Genomic DNA, 20,274 nt, shown 5'->3' with positions numbered 1-20,274 from the left:
CTCCAAAATTGATACTACTTTCATTATGCTGTGACGTTTTCCTTGTTGTTTCAAGGGTTTGATTAATGCTTTTCATAATACGGAAAACCCTTGTGACCGTTTTTTTTTGGGGGGGGCAAAGGTCAGTGCAGAAAATATGTTAATAAATAAATGCATGGATGAAAACGGCTGGGATTGGCAGAAAGAGGAGACCTGGCCGCCCTACCTGCATCTGCAGCTCAGCATCTGTCTGCAGCATCTTGGTCTTGGCTTGCGCGTCGAAGATGAAAGGGTAAGAGCACAGAGTCACGGCATCCTGGAAAGTAGGAGCAGTTCAATTTAGCGGTGGCAGCCCGGGCCTCTGCTGAGAACTACTTTGGCAAGAGTAATTGGAATGGTTACCTGCATAATTGATGGTCTGACTTTCTGGGGAGAGGGAAAAGGACGAGGCAAGACAGAGAGAGAGAGAGAGAGAGAGAGAATGAATAATGTGTGAGCTTTTACTTAGAGCAGTACCACCAGTTATGTTTTAATCCTATCCTTCCCCCAAAGGGTAGCCTATGTTCTCACAACAACAATACCGTATTTTTCGCTCTATAGCACGCACCCGACCATAACACGCACGTAGTTTTTAGAGGAGGAAAATCCGTAGGCATGCCACCCGTAGGCATTCCCTCCATAACACGCACAGACATTTCCCCTTACTTTTTAGGAGAAAAAAAGTGAGTGTTATGGTGCAAAAAATACGGTATGAGGTAGGCTTAGGAGCAGATAATGCGGGTGGCTGACCCCACCCCCAATAAGATATGTGGCTCCTCTGTCCAAGTTCTACACCATAAGCAATAGATCAGGGGTCAGCAAACTGCTTCAGCAGGGGGCCGGTCCACTGTCCCTCAGACCTTGTGGGAGGCCGGACTGTTTTTTGGGGAGGGGGAATTAACGAATTCCTATGCCCCACAAATAACCCAGAGATGCATTTTAAATAAAAGCACACATTCTACTCATGTAAAAACACGCTGATTCCCGGACTGTCTGCAGGCTGGATTTAGAAGGCGATTGGTCCGGATCCGGCCCCCAGGGCCTTAGTTTGCCTACCCATGCGCTAGATTAAAACAAAGTCTTTTTTGTGGTTTGCAAACTACATGCACACACACAAGCTGCCTCTCTGTGGAGTAGTGGCTCTAGGACCCACCCAAACCCATTTGGTAGAGAAGGTTGGTTCATGCCTCTCGAACCAAGAATGAACAGAACCTGCTAGAGAAGTGCCAGATATGTTTTATTTAGGGTCCAGTGTTCCTTTCACAGACAAGTCCTTCTGCGTTTCCATTTCTCCCACATCTTTTTGTTCGCTCCCCACCCTGCTTTTGGGCTCAGGGCTCTCGTCTTAAAGACTCAAGAGTTCCACCATCACCTCACCTCACCTGCTGGCTAGGGACTCGCTCCTACCCAATGCCCTAGGCCTCTCCTCTGGCCTCTAATCCAACAGGAGGGTGTCTCTCCTTCAGTTCCCAGTGCCTCCCCCTCCCACGTTTCAAAGGAAAGTTTGTCACACAACACTGGGGTGGGGGAGGAAGCTGCTGCTCAAGAAACACATTTCTAAAAGGTCCACCGGACACACAACTAATCTTGCAGTTCTTGGGATATTGGCCATTAACTGTATCTTTAGCTGCATCTTGAAGTTTCCCATACCTGAGACCATATGGGATGCCAAACATGGGGAAGATGGTCATGGTTTGCCCCAAACAGCCTAGCAGCCCACCTGGTTTCTATACTACCTACACTGGAGATATTTTACATGCATGCATGTATAGATATCTTATACACACAAACGCTTGCTATTTTGAGAACATTGCTGGGTTTTTTCTTTAAAAAAATGGGGGAAATGGGGGGAAAACCCCAGCTTCTAGCCCTTGTGAGGAGAATGATCTGAAAACAGACTTGGAACTCAAGTTTAAGGTTCCACATGGGATTTCAATATCCTGAACAACTGTTCTTTCCTCTTTGCTGTCTACCACTTTATCTCTAATGTCCACATCAACCCGTCTCTCTTGGATCCTACTGGGAGACCACATAATCCCTAAACTTTCCATGTTTCCCTGACATCCAAATCTTGAAAACAAGCTACATATGCACGCTGACCACTTACAATAAAATCTTATAACGACTGTGGAATTTGCATTTGTACCGTGATCCACTTTGACACAACGCTCATAGCTTTACAGCTGCAAACCCTGGATTGTTCCCTCCCCTCACAAACAACTGCATGACACCTCTTACCATTCCAGCTTGATGCAAAAACCACATCAGGTAGTCTTCCTGGATATCCACCAGACTGGAAATCTCTGGGATATAAAACTTGTCATATTCTACGTGTTTTACTTTCTGATTTACCTGATTTGGGAAAGAAGAAGTAAAACACTTATTTGAAGAAGCAGAGAATAATAACCAGCTCCCTCAAACAAAACGGCATGAAAACCCAACATTTAAGTCAGTTACAAGCAGTACTAGTACAGACACGTGCTGAACAAGTTTAGGAATAGAAGGAACACCGAGAACAGAAAGGTCACAGCGGAGGAATGAGTGGTCAACACAAGCCCAGTGCACAGAACTAGGTGCATAATGAAAGCAAAGGAGATTTAACCTTTGCAGAAGAGCCTACACGGGCGCATAGCAAAACAAACCACAACCTTTGTACATCAAAACAAGGTGTGGTCTGAGCCTAGACACCAAAAGGGCCCAGCACAAGGACAAACTTCCACTGTGCATGTTGACAGCATTTGCATCAAAGGCGACACCATAGTTTAACCCTAGCAGGAAAAGGGAAGGGCTGAGCCTCAGTGGTAGAGCATGCAATAGTGGAAGAAACAGCTCTTTACCTTGACTTTTGACACCTGAGATAGGTGATCTTAGGGCCCACCCTATTCCTGCGACTAACTTGCTTTGAACTGTTTTTAATGCTGTGATTTTAAATTGCTGCGACACCCCCGGCCCCAAACTCTGGGAATTGATAGTGAAGGGTAGGTTAACGCATGGTAATTGTGATTACTAACATGTTTTGCATGCAGAAGATCCCAAGTTCAATACGTAGCACTCCCAGAAAGGGCTGGGAGAGGGCTCTGTCTGAAATTGTGGAGAGCCACTGCCAATCAGTGGAGCTGGATGAACCAACGATTGGCACCGTTTTCTAAGGAGCCCATGCAAAGGGCTTGCCTTGCACACCTGCTTCCCCTTCCCCTCCCTCTTCTTGGGTTGGTAGGAAGAGGAACAAAGCAGGATTCCGATTTGCTTTGATAGATTCTTGGCCGATCATTATGTGCACGCCATAAAACGTGGCTCAAATTACATCCTAGCCAATTTAAAACAAAACCAACTTGGTTTTTGAAGTGGGCTTGCTTGCTAAACCACAATTCCTGGTTCATGTGTGCTGCTGACAAGACAGGAGAAGTGAAACGGAACCCTGGTTTATTTCTCCTCCGGGAAATAAGCTGGAGAGGGGATGGGGTGTTCGTGAGTCTTGCTCGTGCTCACAGGGGCTCGATTCGTGTAAAGTTAAATGGTGGTTTGACATGACGTGCGAAAACGGCCACTCTGCACAGGGACACAACCACCGCAGTTTCCTTACTTTATGAAGTTTCTCCAGAAGCTTGAGTGCAGCTGTGATGTAACTGCCATACAAGACAGGGATCAATAATGTTTTTCTTCCGTTCAAGAGGTAAACCACGGCACCTTTATAGAGATCCACCAGCCTCAAGAAGTACCCTGGACACACCTGAGACCACCAGTTATCTAAACAGGGTTACACAAAGCAAAACATGTAGCTATTAGCTTAATCACAGAATCGTAGTTGGAGTGTCATCTAGATCAAACATGACAGATCTCAACTAGATCATACATGGCAAATGGCCATCCAACCTCTGCTTAAAAACCTCCAAGGCTTCAGGAGCATTATGATGATCCTATTAACAGGCATATTTGCTGGGGGGGGGGGGAGGGAAGAACCACCAATGTATGATGCCTATACTATTTGTAAACACTAAAATCCCAGCATATGAATGGGGTCAGATTTGCAGTTTGATAAATGCATTCCTACAGATCTTCAGCATGTTCACTTAAGGAGCAAGTCCCACTGAACTGCGTGGGCCTTATATTCCCAAGTAAGTAGTGCAAAAAGGTCTTCGCTCTTTGTCAAGCTTCACACTTGACGAAAAGACAGCTGATGGCAGGGGTGCCGAGAGTTGCAGCTCGGCAATATCTGGAGGACCGCAGGTTCCCCATCCCTAGTTTATGGTAGTGTGGCTGAATACGCCTTGAACCCCACAAGCAGTCGCTTTACACCAGGTATGGGGGAAAACTGGACCTCTGGATGTTAAAATTCCCATCAACCCTACAAGCATAGTTAATGGCCACAGCAATGTAGGAGAGCAAAAGTGGTGTGAAGAACAGGGGGGCGGGACTTGGTGTGCATCTCCTACCTAAGACTTTACTGGGGTTCCTGTCCAGACGCAGAATCGCCATCGCCAAGGGAAGAGTTAAGGTGACATAGTACTTTGAGTCTTGAAACGGCGGGAACTCTGGGAGAATCAGGTAGATTCTCATGGCTTCAACATCCGGTGGGGAACTGGGCAGCCCTGGGATCAAAAAGCTTTCGAAGCTCTTCAGGATCTGCAAAGAGGGGGGAAAGAAATGAGGCTCAAAACATAGCTCTACTGCAGCCACACAGGTTTGTTCCAGCTCAACTCTGGCACTGTGGAGCCAACCCAAGTATATGAACCAGTCACAAAAGGAGCAAATTCGACAGGCCTCCAGAAATGGAGACTCAACCAGTGTATTTGGAATTCTACAAAGTCATGGTGAAACTTAGTGATCTCCAAAGTAGGTGTTGGAGCTTGGTTTAGGTAAGAGAGGAGGGAAAGTGACAGGGAGTGCCGTGGTGTCATGGCAAACAACTACAGTGGTACCTCGGCTTAAGTACTTAATTCGTTCCGGAGATCTGTTCTTAACCTGAAATTGTTCTTAACCTGAAGCACCACTTTAGCTAATGGGACCTCCCGCTGCTGCCGGAGCACGATTTCTGTTCTCATCCTGAAGCAAAGTTCTTAACCCGAGGTACTATTTCTGGGTTAGTGGAGTCTGTAACCTGAAGCGTATGTAACCTGAAGCGTATGTAACCCGAGGTACCACTGTACAACAGATTTGGGAACGTTTAGATCTGGCTTGCGATTGCACACTGTACAGTGGTACCTCGGGTTATATACGCTTCAGGTTACATATGCTTCAGGTTACAGACTATGCTAACCAAGAAATAACCCAGAAATAGTACCTCGGGTTAAGAACTTTGCTTCAGGATGAGAACAGAAATCGTGCTCTGGCGGCGCGGCAGCAGCTGGAGGTCCCATTAGCTAAAGTGGTGCTTCAGGTTAAGAACAGTTTCAGGTTAAGAACGGACCTCTGGAACGAATTAAGTACTTAACCCGAGGTGCCACTGTATTCCAAACTGGGAAAGTTTGGCTTCATCAGGAGAACCAGCATCCAGGTTTCAGACATGCACTCGAGGCAAAATGTTTTGTATTTTGCACATGAAGGGGGGGGACCTACGAGATGTTTGCCAAGGTATGCCCTTAGGACGGTACTGAGTCATACTAATGAACAGGTTGTGGCTTTGCTCTCTTATGAGTTTTCCCATGATCTCCTCCCAAAAGCTCTGTACAAAGCAGAAAGCTTAAAAAATTTAACGCCTTTGAAGTCTGCACCTGGTCAAGCAAGATGGAATGCTGGGACGTCATCAGCTTATCAAACATCAGTCTGGTGGAATTCAAGTCGACCCCTGGAATTTTGGGACTCGTTTTAAAATGTTCGTCTATTCTACAAAACGAAAATGAAAATTGAGAGACAGAGGGAGAAATATTCCTGGTGTGCAATGTATTTACAAACAGTAATTATTAACGTTTGAGCTACTTAACCTATACGCAGCTCCAGACTCTGTAATTAATAGTTGCCCATAGAAACTTCCTATTATGTTGAAGATGAATCCTTATCAGGAGTATCAGCAAGACCAACGAGCAACTTACAACCACGCAAGGGACTTGCACTTCTCTCAGTAGAATTCTGTCACTCAGCAGAATTTTAGCACTCTTTCCACAGAATCTGACTGCCCCTGGGGGAGCTGTATAAAACCACAGCTTATTTAGCAACCATGTGCCGATTGTAGGTTCGGCAGCAATTTGCCAACTGAATGCCAGTTGTAAAGGAATACCAACTGCAAAGAATGGGAATTGCTTTCATGCCCAGTTTATTGGCTTTCTGGAAGCACCTGATGGTGGGGGAAAGGATGATAGATTACGTGAGTATTTGCTAGTTCCAGCTGGAGATTCTCTCGCTGATGTGAAGCGAGGAAAGACGACACCCAGTAATCTAGACCTGCAATCCTTCTAGTAAAACAAAAAAAAAACCTGCAGCTTAACACGCTCTTGAGATGTTACATCACAAGCAACGTCTGAAGCATTTTACAGGTGGAAGTGCCGTTCCATGAGCACGTCAGTGCTCCAAACGCCAACCACAAATTCCTTCCCCAGCACAAACATGCTGCTAAGTTAGCTGCTGAGGTGCAACAGCAGGTGCCCTCTTGGGGAAGAAGCTCCATTTAAATCATGTACTGTATTTGCCAGTTGACTGCTAAAAGCTCATAGGATGCATAGAGAGCTAAACGTAGCCCCTGATACCTTAGCTACCATTGCCATAGCAACACAGACAATGGACCCGAGAAGGTTCCTTCCAAGGCGCCTGGAGGATCATGTTATCCTAATGGTACAGAGCCAGCACACAGAATTGGTTCTGACAGGATGTAAGTTCAGCCAGGGAGCTTTTTCTATGCCTGCATCAGCCGTCAAAAATCTTACATAAAGCTGCTAGGTCAGGCAGTGTCCCTCCTCCCCTCCACATGTTTGGCCCTAGGCTGTGAGGCCTCTTATGTAACCGTCACTAGGATTTGCAGAACAGCTAGTCTTGGGGGTCCAAGTATTTCCCCCTCTTCTATGCCTCCACCCTCCTTGGTCAGGAAGCCACCAACTACTTCTTATTGCTTAAAATATAATAATTCTCACCTTCCCCACCCCCTCTGGATCTCAAATTGGCAAAAACATGGCTCTCCCCATCTCTGTATTATTTTCACAACAACCCTGTGACATAGGTTAATGGCTAAGAGATGATGGTTGGGCCCAAGGTCACACAGTGAGCTCCCTGGATTTGAACCCGGGTCTCCAAGGTCCTAGTCCAACACCCTGACCACTAGACCACACTGGCCCTCATAGACTGAAACCTCATTGGCCACCTGCTTTACATCTGCTTGATCAAGAGTCACCACTGCAGGGACTAAGCCTATGTTTCCTCCTGCCCTATGTAAGTTTAAGGCACTTACTTCTTTTCTAAGAAGCTCCCGTTCCAGCAGGCAGCCGAGGACAGGATCTGCACAACCTCACTGCTTAGAGTGGAGGGACAAGGAGAGAGAGAGAGACATGGATTATATGGCCACGCTGTTGTTTTTCACATAGTATATTTACTTTTTGAGTTCCATTGCCCTTGCTCTGAGGTGAAATTATCATGGAACCAGCAAGGGTAGCCTAAGTGACATCTGTGGAGATTGGCTGCCCAGGGGTCAGTCTCGTGGTGTCACTATGACATCAGGTGGCCCGTTCTCCCTTTGGAGCTGCACGAGAAAGGGAATTCCAAACCCAGCCTCAATACTGTCCGCCTTGTGGAGGCTGACTGAGGCAGCTTCAGCATGGGACAATTGTGTCACGCCTCAGAAGTACTGAATCAAACAACTCAAAGCATGGATTCCACCTGCCCATCTCTGGAGGGGTTTCTTCAGGGCCACTGCCAAATGTTGCTGGGGACCTCTGAAGACAGGATGAAAATTATCCATGTGATGCAGAGGAGTCCATAACAGAAATCCAGACAGCAGCAGCTCCCCTACCCACTGAACTTTTTTCACCAAGTTTGGGAAACTAGTTGACTAGCCCTCACTTGAAGATCGTGAAGTATTTCTAAAAGTTAAGTCGCTTCCTCTGGTGCCCCCAAAAAACAAGTGCCTAGAATTTCCTTGCTTTCAGAAACCCATCAACAAATTATTTGATTCCATTTATGAATCACTTCCCATAAAATATCACAAAGGGATTTCAGAGTAGAAAAAAAACTGGCAATAAAAAGAATAAAAACAATGGCAATGGTTGCCTAAACGACTGTCTACATCTCCTTAGATAGCCTCTGGCTTTTACACATGTGTGGTCTACCACCCACATCTATTTTAGAAATGCCATAAAGTATTGTAGCCTGGCAGAAGACGACTAAACAAGTAGCTGGGAAATTTGGAAAGTGATACTTGGAAACAAACTCTGACTCAACACTAGAACGCGCCTACAGCAGAGAGCTGCAGAGTCTCCATCGACAGCTTGATGTAAGCCAAGGATGTTGGCCATGCAGATGCTGATGAACTACAATACCCATCATCCCTGGCCATTGGCCGTGCTTGCTGGGGCTGATGGGAGTTGCAGTTCTGCAGCATCTGATGTAAGCCATTACATCACTCAGTGGAAGCAACAATCTGAGCAGGCCCTCTGTCTACCCTGAGCTGCAAGTCCGCTGCTCCAGCAGCCAAGAGAGAACAGCACATTCACTGGTGCGTGATGCAAGAAAAGGATTCTGATTTTCAGTTCCACTCTGGAAGGCAGAAATTATGGCACACACATCTCAGGGGTGGAGACGACAAAAAAATGAGGTTTACAGGAGCCTATAGGCCACGGATGAGCTTACAGGGTCATTTCAGAACAGGAGGAGCAGCTCAAACACATCCCATCCAAGGGCAACCATACTGTTTCCAGAGGTTACGTCCCAACCCTTGAACACCTGTGAAGATTTCATACGAAGCCACAAGGAAGAAATACTGAACAGTGCGTCAGAAAAGCAAAAAAGGAACATACTTCACTGAATTAGGATTGTTCTTTTCCGAAAGCTTTTGTCTCCACATGTCTATTGTATCGTCATTAATCAAACAGGTGTAGTCACTTTGATTTATGGCCCGGAAATCATCCGCTGGCTGAGAATTCTGGAAAAGGAGGTAGGTCTCAACGCGGATTTCGCCAAGTGGGATTGGAGGGGCTTCACTGCAGCTTTTGTTAACATGCAAGGGGAGCTTCCCTCTAGGGAGGCCCTTTTGGCTGGGGTTTCCTACCATGCGCCACCCCCACCCCAGAATAGGCCATGCCTACAACTAGATAACTTAAACAGAGATGATATGTATCAGCTCCAAGAACCATCCTCCCCGGGGACTGTTTGGATGTCCTCTCCAACCTCATTATGGACAGCATCTCATTCTCCTGCCCTGCCCAATTCTGGTCCTGTCACTGAATGCTGGAGTGTTCGTCCAAGCCAAGTGATGTTACAGTTGTGTCATATATGGGACCTGCCTTTCCTTTGCATATAAAGTTTGCCCTCTTATCAGAAGTGCATGAGTTTGAGACCCACTCAGGGAAGAAAGGAGAAGCAGCCAAATAACGTCCCTACCAGCTGTGGCCCCTATTTACCTCTGTTTCAGAGCAAAGCACAAACGTTTGGTCTCCTCCAGAGAAGATATGTTTAACAATGTAATATTTACACGCATCTGTTGGGAGAAGAACGAAGCAAATTAGTTACAGCACAGTACTCACAAACACCCTACGTACTTCCTTTCCCCTTGCAAACCAGGATCACAAAAGCTATTCAGGGGCCAGCAAACTTTTTCAGCAGGGGGCCGGTTCACTGTCCCTCAGACCTTGTGCGGGGCCGGACTATATTTTGAAAAAAATAATAATGAACGAATTCCTATGCCCCACAAATAACCCAGAGATGCATTTTAAATAAAAGCACACATTCTACTCATGTAAAAACACCAGGCAGGCCCACAAATAACCCAGAGATGCATTTTAAATAAAAGGACACATATTACTCATGTAAAAACACACTGATTCCCAGACCGCCCGTGGTCTGGATTTAGAAGGCAATTGGGCCGCATCCAGCCCCTGGGCCTTAGTTTGCCTACTCATGCTATAGATCATAATGCCTCTTTGGAGTGGCTGTCTGCCTGGCACAACTCAATGTTCTTAATTTACATTATTTAGAATTTATGCCACTGCTTTCTCTTTGCTGCATTAACTGTTGTCTCAGAAACTGTGAAATGGTGGACTGTCTCCCCTCTAAGCAGCATGCTCTTCTGAAACTTAGCTGAGGACTCAATTTTATTTGGCATACTGTGACACAGTGCAGAGCAGCAGCACAGGAAGCTGGCTTACACCAAGGGAGGCCCATGATCTGTCTGGTTCAGTACTGTCTACATTGCTCGCCAGCAGCTCTCTAGGGTTTCAGGCCAGAGTTGTTCCCATTCCTAACTGGAGACACAGGGGATCAAACTTGGGCTTTTCTGCATGTGAAGAGTCTCCTAACAACTCTCAGGACCCTTAACAAAACTACAGTTCCCAGGATTCCTTGGGGGAAGTCATGGCTGTCTAAAGTGGTGTAACACTATGGCAGATCAAGTTGATGAACTATGCCGAAATGGCAAAATTAACTGGGAAGCTCAGGGACCAAGAAGACAAGAAATTTTAAAAAAGAATGGGAAATGTTTATAACGTATGTACAAAATCACTGCAAACAGGTCAAAACATTAGCAGGATTTTAAATACATTTGTAATGTAATAGAAACTACAGATAATTTAGGAAGATGAAAAACTTGGAGAAATATTGATATGCAGATGAAAACAGAATTAAGAGGACCCACGGATAGGATAGGGGGAGGGGAGAGTCAGGAGATTCAGAGTAATCTCAATACATGAATGTGTATGACATTTTGATGTAACTTTATTCTTTTTCTTTCTTTTCTTCTTCTTTTTTTTGGAAAATCAAATTAAAAAATTGATTTTAAAAAGTGGTTTAACACTGCTTTAAATGTTTAGTGCAGATGGAGGCCTTAAGTTCTCATCCATAATGGACTCTTTTTTGTCAGCACAGAGAGAGAAAAAAGTGACAGCACACTAGCTGTCACTCTTCAACATTCCCAACAGATGGTAAAGCTGGGGCATTATCAATTTGCTGCTTCAGAAACAAATGTGTGATTTATTTATTTATTTATGGCAACTATAACCCACCCTTTAGCAAAAAACCAAACAAAAAACCCCTTTCCATAGCAGCTTACAAAAATCAGCACTAAGACAGCCCCCCTGCTCTCAGGCTCACAATCTAGAAGGACATGACACACGTCAATAATAAGCAATGTGATGGCTTGATCGATATCTAAGGTAGAACAGCATATTCAGGCTTACTTGCACTCTGACTGGTCTCAACTGGTCTCACCTACACCTACTGGTTTCGCCTACACCCACTGAGCACGTGTCAGAATTGTCAGAATCTCAGCTTTGCTTCTGTTCAAGTCACAACTTACCTGATCTACCAGAGATTTGTTCATTGTGAGCTGCCCAGGGGCCTTTGACTGGGGACGGACATTTAAGACTGCAGGTGTGTCCAGTTCCCAGCTGGCCTCTGGTTCCGCAGCCAAATGCATAGATAATTCCTGAAGAAGGCACAAAGGCGAGAGTGTGCTGCCTGCAAACAACAGAACAAAAATATTGCAAAGTTCGTAAGAGTCTGCACAGATATATATTTCTGCTTACAGTTGCTTTTTTAAAAGCAGGAATAAAATCAGTAAAAAAAAATAATGGAGTAGAGAAAGTGTTTTGTTCTTTCATTATTAACTGTTAAGAGGGATTGGAAAACATTCATCTTTGTGCATACATTTGGTGGCTGGAAAAAACGGTTCCTGCCAGCCCCGGGATCAAAGGGTGGAAAGCTTTTAACTCTTGTTTTTGGAATGTTTTAAATCATAGAACTGTTGCAAGGGACCCCAAGGTTCATCTAATCCAACCCCCTGCAATGAAGAGAAGAGGAGGAGTTTGGATTTGATAACCCGCTTTATCACTACCGGAAGGAGTCTCAAAGCGGCTAACATTCTCCCTTCCCTTCCTCCCCCACAACAAACACTCTGTGAGGTGAGTGGGGCTGAGAGACTTCAAAGAAGTGTGACTGGCCCAAGGTCACCCAGCAGCTGCGTGTGGAGGAGCGGAGACGCGAACCCGGTTCCCCAGATTACGAGACTACTGCTCTTAACCACTACACTACACTGGCTCTCACCACACTGCAGGGAATAAAACCAATGTTTTGGAACAAAATGCTTTGTTTAAAGCTGTGGATCAGTTTGCCACCTTGGCTTCCTCTGGGAGGAAGGGTGGGACATAAACTGAATAAACAATAAATACTATCTTCCCCCAACCATATTACAATTTAAACACTTATTCAGTATACTACTTTTCCCACCCTCCACCCTCGTATGTATCTGGCCGTAACGGATATAAAGAAATGCACTGAGCTGTCTTCAAAATTCCAAATACGAACCTGCAGCTTTCAGGGATGCCATTGCGCATCCTAACCTCTCGCTGCAACAGAACAGCAATGGCCACTTAATTTAAGAACAGATTTATATACAGTGGTGCCTCTGGTTACGAACTTAATTTGTTCCGGAGGTCCGTTCTTAACCTGAAACCGTTCTTAACCTGAGGTACCACTTTAGCTAATGGGGCCTCCCACTGCCGCCGGCATGCGATTTCTGTTCTCATCCTGGGGCAAAGTTCTTAACCCGAGGTACTACTTCCAGGTTAGCGGCGTCTGTAACCCAAAGTGTTTGTAACCCGAGGTACCACTGTACAGAGAACATGTAAGATATATGAAAGAACGTGCAGCGCCATTATCCTACTCTGAGCCCGGCAGATTCCAGCTGCTGCGGTTTCTACTGTGCTAGGGGGCAAGCAAGGCTGACCATTCCCCTGTCGCCGCGCCACACACTTGCGAAGGAAGAACCAAAGCGCTCACTCACCTACCACAAGCGATTTGGGACACCTCACTGCCCATCAGCTCCAGGACCCTTCTGGGGTTGACTTCATCGTTCAAGGAATCGTGGCCAAGCTGCCCACAGGAGCCCGAGCCGAAAGTAAACACCCCTCCACTCTGGCAAAGAAAGGGCAGATAACAATAGGTCCACTTAAGAGAACTCACAACAGCACCGGCTGCTCGCCCAGCTGAACAGGAAAGCTGCTTTAGCGGTGCTCAAGTCCCGCAGCCAAACCACAGGCAGCCATAGGAATTTCAAAGATCATCTCCAGTAGCAAACGACGTTATTTGCCGGCACCCAAAGATGTTTCCGAGCACAATTCAAAGTGTTGGTGCTGACCTTCAACGCCCTAAAGGGCCTCGGCCCTGTATACCTGAAGGAGCATCTCCACCCCCATGGTTCAGCCTGGACACTGAGGTCCAGCCGGGGCGTTCCAAGGGGGTGCCGTTACAAAGGCGGGCGGACAAAATGCCGACCCCTGTTCGGTGGCCAGCCCCCAGTGGTGCACCAAGCCCTCTGGCATGAGCGCCGCTCTGGGTACAGGAGCAGGTTGCTTCGCCTCTGGGTCCAGCTCCGAGGGTCTTCTGGTGGTTCCCTCACGTGAAGCTACAGGGAACCAGGGAAAGGGCCTTCTCAGTAGTTGTGCCCATCCTGTGGAACGCCCTCCCATCAGATGTCAAGGAAATAAACAACTATCTATGTGGGAAAGTTTTTAATGTTTGATGTTTTATTATGCTTTTATATTTTTTGGAAGTGGCCCAGAGTGGCTGGGGCAACCAGTCAAAAGGGTGAGGTACTAATAATATTACAGTGCTACCTTGGTTCTCAAACTTAATCCGTTCCGGAAGTCCGTTCCAAAACCCAAGCTTAGTTTCAAAACTAAGGCGAGCTTTCCCATTGAAAGCAATGCAAAATGGATTAATCCGTTCCAGACTTTTTAAAAGAACCCCTAAAACAGCCATTTAGCATGAATTTTACTATCTAACGAGACCATTGATCCATAAAACAAAAGCAATAAACAACATACTGCAGTCACACAATCAATCAATCAGTTGCTGAACTGGATTCCACACAGTCACAAAAATGAAAAAAAGAAGCCACAAAAACCAAAACACAAAATAAATAGCAAAAGCAGACAGACCTCAGAGTAACACTCAAAACAGAAGTGTGGCACTCAAAACCGAGCACGTTTGGCTTCCAAAAAAAGTTCACAAACTGGAACACTTACTTCCAGGTTTGCGGTATTTGGGTTCCAAGTTGTTTGAGTACCAAGGCGTTTGAGAACCAAGGTACCACAGTAATAATAATGAATAGTAGTAGTAGAAGAAAATGAAGTATTATTAAGTAATATACATAAATCTAAGAAGAAGGGGAGACCTATTCTACCTCTGGGGTGTGCTTGTTTTGTCTTTATCCTCAGGCAGCTGTTGATTTAGTTTTGGTTTTTTTAATGGACAGAAGCATTACAGTAAGATGCCCATACCCAAACCAATGTCTCTGTGGAGGTCATAAAAACTAAGTCAGACAGAAGTGACAAAGGAGGACGTTTTAGATCTAGCAGACAAATTATAAACAAGTCAAAGCAGACAGATGGTGTGCACCCAAGGGACAGTACATACAGTTTCTCAGTGGTGAGGGAGAAGCATTCTGGAATATTTCTCTTCATTATAGAAGAATACTGCTTTCATTAAAGCAGCCTAGTCATAGATGGGAGGTGCTATAGGAAGTGTGGAAACTCAAAACCTGCAAGTAATCCTCCTGTCTCCTCCACCTGTACCCCAGATGATGCTTAATAAGGATTTTCCCTTTACCTTTGTCAGGACTGCTGTGTGGTCATTCCCACAGCTGATATAGACAACCTTTTGAGTCCTCAAGAGCTTCACGTGGCAGGGAGACTCCCGGTCTGCAGTTGGAGAAAACAAAGAACGAGGTTGTGAAATATTGCAATACTCACAGGGCAGCTCTGGGCAAGTCTTGGTCTCTTAAACTCAGTTTCTCAGCCTATAAGATTATTATATAGATAATGTATATATATGCAGGTTTTGGTGTCTTCGGGTGTCTTCCCGTGTAAGAGTCGGGGTGTCTGGGCGACGTTTCGACGAGGTCTCACTCGTCATCTTCAGGCTGGAGCTTTCGGCTTCTTGTTACTGGAACAGAGCAGAATCTGGTGTTTGAGTTCCTATAAATACTGTTGAGGGGTGTGGTGTATAGCCTCCAACGTTCTGGGCAGAGAGGAAGTTCCTAGATTAGTGTGCCTTTTCTTCTTTTGTTCCTTAATTACTTGAGGGATATCTTGAGTGATTTCATGAGTGATATTCTGAATACCACTGGGTGGGTCATTAAGTGTAGATTAGTGGTAAAGCTTTCGTGTCTTGACCTCTTGAGCTTGTGAAGAGTTTTTCTGAGAAGATGGCTGTGCTGCATTTAGTTGTGCTCTGGCTTGGCTAAGCCAATTTACACAAAGAAGAACAGAAAGCACTCACCAACCTGAGAAAAGACAACAACATAATCATTCTCCCAGCAGACAAAGGCAACGCCACTGTTGTGATGAACACATCGGACTACCAAGCAAAACTATCAAATCTACTCCAAGACCCTACCTACCAACCTATAAAAACAGATCCCACCACCTATCTGGAAAAAACTACCAAATCCAAAATAAAAGCCTCTCCTATCAGTGAAGAAATCCAGCTAAAAATCATCCCCAGAGAAAAATCATCCAGATGCCCCAAACTCTACGGTCTCCCCAAGATACACAAAGAAGGAACACCACTCAGACCAATAGTCAGCTCCATAGGCTCACCTCTACAAAATCTCGCTAAATTTCTCGCTAAGCAACTTCAGCCCTATGCAGAATCCATCGCTTCACACGTTACTAACTCCTTCCAGTTCATAGAAACAATAAAGAAGCAATACCTACATCCCGATGACCTACTTGTGAGCTTCGATGTTGTATCTCTCTTCACTCAAGTGCCCATTAATGAAGCCTTGACAGCCATTCAAAACAAATACAATCCCCCCAAATACATTCTGGACCTGACCAACCACTGCCTAACCAACACGTACTTCATCCACAATGGACAAAGATACAAACAGATAGAAGGAGCACCTATGGGATCACCCCTCTCACCGGTCATCGCAAATTTGTACATGGAACACTTTGAAACCAATGCTTTAGACAAGTCAGAACACAAACCCAAACTTTGGCTCAGATATGTTGACGACACCTTTGTAATTTGGCCACACGGGAAAGAAAAACTAGATAGCTTCCTCACACATCTCAACAGCCTACACCCCAAAATACAATTCACTATGGAAATAGAAGACAACAACCAACTCCCCTTTCTTGACGTCCTAATCTACAAAAAACCTGATGGCTCCCTAGGACACACTATCTACCGGAAAAAAACACACACCAACCGCTACTTACATGCACAATCACACCACCACCCTGCACAAATAAACTCCGTAGCCAAGACTCTCATCTCCAGAACCAAACGCCTGGCTGACAAAGACCACTTGACAACTGAGTTACAGAATCTCTCAAATGTGTTAATCGCCAATGGATACCAGAAAAACAAGGTTACGAAGCTAATCCAAAAAGAAACACCCCCCAAAAACCAAGACACAGAAGAAAACAATGGCATGGCCCTCCTTCCTTATATCAAGGGCACTACAGACAAAATTAGCAAAATCCTCCATAAACACAATATCAAAACAGCCTTCTGCACCAACCAAAAAATAGCCAATATCCTCAGAAACCCAAAAGACAAAATCCAGCTCGAAAACCAAGGGGTCTATGAAATACCCTGCAAAGTCTGCCCAGCCACGTACATTGGACAAACAAACAGACGAATAAATGCACGTATCGCAGAACACAAGAATGCCGTCAAAAAAGAAGAAAAAACTTCCTCTCTTTTCCAACACATGAAAGAAACAGGACACGAAATTAATTTTGCAGATTCCAAATTGCTCTTTAACATGGAACATCACCACAAGAGAATAATCATGGAAGCCATCGAGATAGAGAAACACCCTCACAACATGAACAAGCGTGACGACACGTCCCGCCTGCCTGACATCTGGAAATTAGCCCTCCCCACAAAAACCGACACCAGAACCAGAGGCACACAGAACGCCGTCACCAATCAACCACACCAGACCCAAACCCAGACCCTCTCCACAGACATATTACAGACTCCATCCAGTAGCCAAACTATAGTGGCACCTCCTGATGCTGCACCCCCCTGCAATCCCTACACAGATCTGGCTGGCACAAGGCACAAAATTACAGCTCGCCCCTATACACGAAGCCAAGCCAGAGCACAACTAAATGCAGCACAGCCATCTTCTCAGAAAAACTCTTCACAAGCTCAAGAGGTCAAGACACGAAAGCTTTACCACTAATCTACACTTAATGACCCACCCAGTGGTATTCAGAATATCACTCATGAAATCACTCAAGATATCCCTCAAGTAATTAAGGAACAAAAGAAGAAAAGGCACACTAATCTAGGAACTTCCTCTCTGCCCAGAACGTTGGAGGCTATACACCACACCCCTCAACAGTATTTATAGGAACTCAAACACCAGATTCTGCTCTGTTCCAGTAACAAGAAGCCGAAAGCTCCAGCCTGAAGATGACGAGTGAGACCTCGTCGAAACGTCGCCCAGACACCCCGACTCTTACACGGGAAGACACCCGAAGACACCAAAACCTGCATTCCTGTACCCGTGAAAATCTACGAAAGCCAATGTATATATATATATATATAATAATATTAATTAAAGTAAGCTGCTAAAGAAGTGGACTAACAAAATAACTTGTTGCCATCAACTCAGTTACGTATACTATTCCCAAAGCCAAGCAGTGAGGTCACACAAGAGACAGCCAAACTCTGTTCACATTTTAGAAGACATCTGAAGGCAGCCCAGTATAGGAATTGCTTTTTTAATGTTTGATGTTTTATTGTGCTTAATGTGTTTCATTTGTTGGAGGCCAACACAGATGGGCAGCATATTAATTAATTTATTAACTAACTAACTAACTGTTGTTTTTGCTGCTGTAGTAGTAGTAGTAGTAGTAGTAGTAGTACAGTGCTACCTCAGGTTAAGTACTTAATTCATTTCGGAGGTCCGTACTTACCCTGAAACTGTTCTTAGCCTGAAGCACCACTTTAGCTAATGGGGCCTGCTGCGCCGCTGGAACACGATTTCTGTTCTCATCCTGAAGCAAAGTTCTTAACCTGAAGCACTATTTCTGTTCAGTTTCTGTTAATTGATTCTCATGGGAACTTACAGATTCTGGCTTCACACAATTAACTCAAGGCAGTGTCAATTTACTCTTGGCAGAAAGCCAAGGTCTGCTTGACCTAGAAACTACTTACTCTGATTGGTTAACGACCAGCACTCAACTCTGTTATCTAGAAATGCTAGCACAGTTTGGTGTTAGGTGTGTTAGGAGTAGAAGTGCTGTGTATGGTAGAGAGAGAGAGAGAGAGAAAGAAAGGATTTATTTTGCTTTGTTTTGTATGCAGAAACTCTGCTGGTTTTATTTTTCCTTTTAATAAATCCTGTAAATAGTTATTCTGAGTCTAGCTGACTAGTCATTTCCAACTCGACTAGCTTCTTCGCTGTGCAGGAAAACTCTGCTACGTTTGGGCTAAAGCCATTAGAGCTATGCCTGACACTTCAAAATTCCATGAATTTCTGGGTTAGCAGAGTCTGTAACCTGAAGAGTATGTAACCTGAGGTACCACTGTAGTATGTATCACACCGTGATTTAATTCTGCAACCAAGCTGGGCTAGAATCAAATTAGCTGCCCCGTGGGACCAAGGAACGAAAAGTAGTCTACACGTCTTAAAACTAATAAGCACAGGTCTCCTTTCACTTTGGGTGAGCAGCACAAGAATAATTCCAAAAACAAAAACTGTCAATGTCTACGGACGACTGCTTGAATTACCTCTCTCGTCACTCAGGCCCAGTTGTCCTGAGGCGTTCTTCCCCCAACCAAACACAGCTCCGGAGAGAGACAAGGCAAAGCTATGCGCCCCTCCTGCATCCACCTGGGCCAAAGGGATCCCTTCAAGCGATCTGACGCGCTGAGGACTGGTTTGGGAGGGGAACTCTTTGCCCAGCCCAAGTTGTCCGTGGTTGTTCTGTCCCCAGGAGAAGAACTGTCCATCTGGAAAAAAAGAAACCAAGACACAGGTTGACAGCGGTCAGAAAAATAAACCCCCTGTTATATTACAGCAGCGTGTTGACAGAATGAGTGTGTGAGGTGTTAAGAGAGGGGTAGTACCTCTGGTGAGGGACACGCCGTGCTCCATCCACCTTTGGTCCCCACCCTGCACTCAAGCTCACCTGTAGCTCCTAGGAGCTGTCAGCATGCCACACCCCGGGAACGGCTTCAACTGGCCGGCTAAACCAGGTGAGGGTAGCCAATGGGTCTCAAACCCACAGTGAGTGAGGGACTTTCCTTGCATGCAAAGACAGGATCTGGTGATAGCCATGTTCAAATATATAAAAGGATGTCACATGGAGGAGGGAGAAAGGTTGTTTTCTGCTGCTCCAGAGAAGCGGACACGGAGCAATGGATCCAAACTACAAGAAAGAAGATTCCACCTAAACATTAGGAAGAACTTCCTGACAGTAAGAGCTGTTCGACAGTGGAATTTGCTGCCAAGGAGTGTGGTGGAGTCTCCTACTTTGGAGGTCTTTAAGCAGAGGCTTGACAACCATATGTCAGGAGTGCTCTGATGGTGTTTCCTGCTTGGCAGGGGGTTGGACTCGATGGCCCTTGTGGTCTCTTCCAACTCTATGATTCTATGATTCTATAGTGGACTGAACAGATGAGACCAATAGCGGGTCCAGTGGTCAAGAAGATGGTTTCTGCCCATGTTGTAGAGGGAGGTGAGGAGCAGATGGGGCTCGCCACCCTGGGAAGGGAGCCCATCTAGGAGAAGGGAAACTCTGATTCTAAGCCTTCACTGCCTTGCCTTCTTTGGGAGAAGAAACGGATAAGGAATAAACCCAGCTGTTGTTGGACTACAACTCCCACCATCCCTAGCTAGCAGGACTAGCGGTCAGGGATGATGGGAATTGTAATTCAAAAAAACCCAGCTGGAGACCCAAGTTTGGAAGCTCCTGCAGCCAATTGGAAGCCGCAGAAGCCCCATCAGACATTTGGGTTGCAAAGAACGTTCACAAACTGGAACGCTCACTTCTGGGTTTCAATCGTTTAGCAGCCAAAAAGGTCCAAGTACCAAAATGTTCGGAATCCAAGGTACAACTGTACTTCATTTGGGAGGAAAGGCAGAATCTAAAA

At 45.4% G+C, this 20,274-nt stretch overlaps 1 protein-coding gene and 1 long non-coding RNA gene across 4 annotated transcripts in view; one reads left to right on the top strand and one right to left on the bottom strand.

The window, feature by feature from the left end:
* HERC3 (HECT and RLD domain containing E3 ubiquitin protein ligase 3) overlaps window positions 1-20,274 on the bottom strand; it is a 56,078-nt gene that overhangs the window by 12,397 nt on the left and 23,407 nt on the right. For 2 of the 3 annotated variants that reach the window (XM_082236341.1, XM_082236342.1), the window contains exons 5-17: window positions 18,910-19,131; window positions 14,758-14,849; window positions 12,932-13,062; window positions 11,447-11,607; window positions 9,558-9,634; window positions 8,955-9,079; window positions 7,394-7,456; window positions 5,730-5,841; window positions 4,452-4,641; window positions 3,602-3,765; window positions 2,257-2,370; window positions 382-405; window positions 206-295 (exon numbers count right to left, since the gene is read on the bottom strand). In XM_082236341.1, coding sequence (XP_082092467.1) covers window positions 206-295; window positions 382-405; window positions 2,257-2,370; window positions 3,602-3,765; window positions 4,452-4,641; window positions 5,730-5,841; window positions 7,394-7,456; window positions 8,955-9,079; window positions 9,558-9,634; window positions 11,447-11,607; window positions 12,932-13,062; window positions 14,758-14,849; window positions 18,910-19,131 — 1,565 coding nt within the window. The remainder of the gene's footprint in view (window positions 1-205; window positions 296-381; window positions 406-2,256; window positions 2,371-3,601; window positions 3,766-4,451; window positions 4,642-5,729; window positions 5,842-7,393; window positions 7,457-8,954; window positions 9,080-9,557; window positions 9,635-11,446; window positions 11,608-12,931; window positions 13,063-14,757; window positions 14,850-18,909; window positions 19,132-20,274) is intronic. The other variant, XM_082236343.1, reaches the window with a different exon arrangement.
* On the top strand, window positions 6,294-8,195 carry LOC309540166. Its single transcript, XR_014223090.1, has 2 exons — window positions 6,294-6,820; window positions 7,565-8,195. It is a non-coding gene; the product is annotated as an uncharacterized lncRNA (long non-coding RNA).

Source organism: Podarcis vaucheri (assembly GCF_965113315.1).
Source record: "Podarcis vaucheri genome assembly, chromosome: 9".
Classification (NCBI taxonomy): domain Eukaryota; kingdom Metazoa; phylum Chordata; class Lepidosauria; order Squamata; family Lacertidae; genus Podarcis; species Podarcis vaucheri.
This window is presented reverse-complemented; position numbering and strand designations above follow the sequence as displayed.